This window comes from Cyprinodon variegatus, unplaced genomic scaffold, assembly GCF_000732505.1.
Source record: "Cyprinodon variegatus isolate N-32 unplaced genomic scaffold, C_variegatus-1.0 Scaffold1351, whole genome shotgun sequence".
Taxonomy (NCBI): domain Eukaryota; kingdom Metazoa; phylum Chordata; class Actinopteri; order Cyprinodontiformes; family Cyprinodontidae; genus Cyprinodon; species Cyprinodon variegatus.
The window spans coordinates 119,318-124,203 of record NW_015151804.1 but is presented as its reverse complement, the minus strand read 5'-3'; the positions used below and the strand labels follow the sequence as shown (position 1 = coordinate 124,203).

The following is a 4,886-nucleotide window of genomic DNA, read 5'->3' as shown; positions in this document are numbered from 1 at the left end:
ATTTAACAGCTGTCTTGGTTAGGTTTGTTAGGATTTACTGCCCCCTAGTGGATAAAAATAACTCACCTTGACAAGCAGACATCAAGGATATGAACATTTGAAAAGATTCATTATTTTAATAGTGTAAAAAAGAAAAAGAAAAAAAACAAAGGAAACGATTACATGATTAAGAATTTAGAATAAAGAGTACCCTAAAAAGTGTGCTTAAGAAAGTAGCCAACCAGGAAATGACTCAAGAAAAAGTAAAAAGGTATTTGGTTAAAAGTCAAATAGTAACTTATCATAACATCTTATATCTGAAAGGACGTCATAAAGAAAGATCAAACTATACAGTTATGTGCAAATTCTTGAATTAAAAGACTATAATAAAATAATGGAAATAAATAAATAATGTAATTGAAAATTAACAATTACAGGCAGAAGGAAAACTTTTCCAAAACAATTTTCTTTTTAACGTAAAACTTATGAAATCAGTACGTCCAGTGACAGTATTTTAGTAGACCTTCAAATGCTGTGGTAGGTTAAATATGCTTAAATATGCTTGTTATTCAGTGAAGTTACACTCTTGTATTAAATAAAAATCCAATCACAAATTTATCAACTAAAGTTCTAAATAGCTTATTTTATTTTTGTTTTGTTTTTAGCTTTGTCTTCAACAACAAAGTGACTAAATAACGGTCCAATTTTTTTTATGTTTGCATAATAGTTAGAAAAAATAAACAAAACAAGAGACAATAATATTGTTAATCTTAAACTGAGACTGTTACAAAGGCAATGAAACATCCGCTGTATGCTGAAAGAAAGAGCACATAAAAAAAAAAAATATGTATATTTATATATATATACCGGTATATATATATATATATATATATATATATATATATATCGAATATATATCGAATCTTTGAGTCTCCACAACTTTAGTGCTGTAGTTGGAAGCTTTTCTGCAGATGTTTGCTGTTGCTGACCTAATCAAGAGGTGTGTTCCAAATGATTAAAATAAAGGCGTGTGAGACAAACCACAGGTGCATTCATGGACATGATTTTCCACTCCGGTTCAAGGTCTAATGTGGATATAAAAGAAGGTAGAAGAGTTCAGTCCTTGCAGAAACATTCTGAAGAGACGCAAACATGCTCAGGATTCTGTTGTTGACATGTCTTGCTGCCTTCGGTAAGACTTATTTATTTTTCTTTGCCAGGTACCTCCAACTACTAGCCACACTCGTTCCTCAAACCTCTTACTGCCTTTAAAACATGCAATTATAGAAGACAATCTGGAAATGAGTCATTTGCCTTTTTTTTAACCAGTGGCGGCTCAGGAGCAGCCCAGGTACCTGGAGGACAGCCTGGAGAGAGTGGTGGGAGGTCAGGTTTCCAGCCCCAACGCCTGGCCCTGGCAGGTAAAACAAATTATTCTTGCTTCCTTTAAAGGCACTGACTATAACAAAATGATAAATAATATTTAAAGAAAGTAGGACTTGAGGTAAAAGCAGCTAGGTTGACATGTGGAGCTCACCTCTTCTTTTTCCTCATCAGATCTCTCTTCAGTACCAATCTAGCGGCAATTGGTACCACACCTGTGGAGGTAGCCTGATCCGTACAGGTTGGGTGATGACTGCTGCTCACTGTGTGGACAGGTAACATAAAGATTCATCCCAAAAGATGCAGATTTTACACCTACAGTTGTGTTTGACACAAACATCCAAGCCATCTCCAGGCTCAGAAGGATGTTACTTATATTGTTGTCTCAATCTGAACATGTCTCCGGTCCCCCCCGTCCCTCAGTGAGGTCTAGAAGCAAAAGATTCATATCTAGCCATTCAGCAAAGATGCTGCTACATGGCTCATTTTGCCATTTGACCAATTAGATTAGCCCTTAGATGATATATTATCTAAAAAAAGAAAGTAACAATTCAAGAAAAAAGGGGAAAAAACGAATTGTAAGGTTAAAAAGTAAAGAGTTTTTCATTTGTTATTTTTCATATTATAATTAAGTTGGCATTTCTTCATATTACATTGACATACATTTTTTCCATCAAAATATCTATATTTTTTTGAATGTTACAAAGGTATTAAGGTCTTGTCCTGGATTCCAATAACACTATTGGCTTGAAATTTTGATTTTCAAAGTATTTCACTAAGTGCCATATAAAGGGTTAAATGAAATAAAACATCTTAATAAAAGCAATTGAAATTTATAAACACATTATTTAAATAACTCTACAGTATTTACAAGTAATGAAATCTAAAGAGGCTGCACTGATTATTTATTGCTCTTTATGTCTTTGCAGCCCAAGGACATTCCGTGTTGTTCTTGGTGAACATGACCTGAACTCCAACAGTGGAAGGGAGCAGGTGATCAGCGTCAGCCAGATCTACGTCCACGCCAACTGGAATTCAAACAGTGTTGCTAGTGGGTAAGGAATCTCAAAAGCATTTACAACTAATAACTGAGGATGCATGAAAATGACACTGGTAAAATGTTTACCAATATGTTACACATCTTTGGAAATATTAGATTCTCCACAATTCGACCACCTAGTTCATTTTATGGACACAGCAAGCACCAAAGCACAATTAACACAGATATAGCAGCACGTCAAAATGTAAACGACAAAGCAGCCACAGCAAGCAAGCATGTATTTATTACTGCTGATTAAAAAAAAGAGCTATTATTTTCAAGAATAAAAAAACAACAACTTTGAGTCATGTTTGAACTGATGCAGCTTGGGCTGTGTTTTACTCACGCAATGTTCATGTATATATTCAGAATTAGAAGGTTTTACCTTTCAAATGATGTATCACACTAGAAAAACGATCTAGAAATAAGTTAAAATTTCCTAAATTAAGTGTGTTTACACTTAATTTCAGTAAGTTAATTAGATAGTTTGCCAATGGAATCAGTATTTTTACTCTTAAAATAATATAATTAGATAAAATGCACTTGAAATAAGACAATGCAATTGTGTTCTTATTTTAAATGTAAATTGTCTTGTTCCATTGGCAAAATGTCTCTTTTTCCTCCTCAATCCAAGAACAAATGCACTTATTTTACGAAAAACTGACTTATCTAGATTCCGATTTTTTGTGCACACGTGTAATTTGGGCTTACAGATCCAATATTATTTGCTTTTCCATTTGGGTATACAAAATAGGCGAGGATTTCCCAAAATGAGGTGGATGTTAAAGCCAGTTCTAATAAAAGCAATCTGTACCAAGTATGCACTCACCTGGAGCTGAATGTGACCTCATTTAGTTAAAACTTCTAACAAAGCATGCTTCAGGAAAAGGTCTGACCATGTTTGTTAAATTGTTTTGTTTTCTGTATTTCAGATATGACATTGCTCTGCTGAAACTCTCCTCTAACGCCGTCCTGAACTCTTACGTCCAGCTTGCCTCTCTGCCCCCCTCTGGACAGGTCCTCCCTCACAACAACCCCTGCTACATCACTGGATGGGGACGCACCTCCAGTCAGTTTTATTGCATAGGACACCTAATTGCATAAAATAGTATTATTTGGGTCTCTTTATTCTAAAAGGAAATGCATCATGTTCTTTCACTTTGATCAGCTGGTGGTAGCCTGTCTGCTCAGCTGAAGCAGGCCTACCTTCCTGTGGTGGACCACAAGACCTGCTCCAGCAGCAGCTGGTGGGGTAGCACCGTCAAGACCACTATGGTGTGCGGTGGAGGTGGTAGTGACTCTGGATGCAATGTGAGTTTATTTATTGTTTATTCATTTAAACGCTGCTCTGAGACTTTTTATTCTATTTCGGCGGTTTTGAAAATGTTTGCTTTAACTATTATGTTTGTTTTTCATCAGGGAGATTCTGGCGGCCCTCTTAACTGCCAGGTTAGCGGCAAGTACTACGTCCATGGAGTCACAAGCTTCGTGTCCGCTTGGGGTTGCAACTATCCTCAGAAGCCCACGGTCTTCACCCGTGTGTCTGCTTACATCGACTGGATTAACTCAGTAAGTAGAAAGCACTAAAAACTCTCATCAGTAAACCTGAATAAGTCAAAAAATAGATGCCTAATGAGATTCTTTTTTCTTCTTTTCAGATCCTGTGATAGGTGTTGCATTATTCTAAAATACATGATCATTGGATTATTGTATTTAAAAACAAACATACACACTGTATTTCCCTCATTCTATCAAAATAAAAGAAGCAAATCATACCTTGTGTGAAGGCTCAGTATTCTTTCAACAATTTAAACAAATCTGCTGGTATAGACAAGACCCTTAATGCTAATGCCTACTTTGTAAGTCGCTTTGGTTAAAAGCGTCTGCTAAATGCATAAACATTAAACATATCCTCTATAACATAACCATAAATATCCTAATAAGTAGCTTGCAAAGTTAGTTTCTGTTGGCTTTGCATTATATTTTACGACTAAAATATATTTAGATGTATTTTATTTTCTTAAGCAAACAAACTGAAAGAACTTCCAACACTACAGCTGTAACAATAGAGGTTTATACTTCTTATGAAAGGCTTTTAACAGAATATATTATGTGCTTAGAGAAATGGCGGATAAAAATAAAGGATTTCAAACTTGTGTCTCTCTTTTCAGTGGCATGCCCATTTTTTCCCCCAACAATTTGCTACAGGAAGCATTACAGCTTTTCTGGGAATGGCTTCTGCTTGCAGACTACTGGGTCTGAAAATTCAACATCACACAGAACAGAGCCGTGACCGTGCCTGTTGGGTTCAGATTTTCCACTTTTGGTTTGTTCCTGTCAGTGACAGAAATATGGTGCCCAAGGTACAGCAGCCATAGAGCCCTTTGGAATAAAACTGTCATGGTCTTGTTTCTATTGTGCTTTACTTTGCTCCATGTTTCCTAGTTTTATTGGTTTAATTCCTTTTTTGTTGTAATTTCTAGAT

At 35.7% G+C, this 4,886-nt stretch overlaps 1 protein-coding gene across 1 annotated transcript; it reads left to right on the top strand.

Moving 5' to 3' along the window:
- Window positions 1-1,096: 1,096 nt before the first annotated feature.
- LOC107102979 (elastase-1-like) lies at window positions 1,097-3,988 on the top strand. Its single transcript, XM_015402469.1, has 7 exons — window positions 1,097-1,171; window positions 1,309-1,400; window positions 1,537-1,637; window positions 2,292-2,417; window positions 3,334-3,470; window positions 3,570-3,712; window positions 3,821-3,988. Exons 1-7 carry the CDS (start codon window positions 1,132-1,134, stop codon window positions 3,986-3,988), a joined length of 807 nt encoding a protein of 268 aa, XP_015257955.1. The 5' UTR covers window positions 1,097-1,131.
- Window positions 3,989-4,886: the final 898 nt, after the last annotated feature.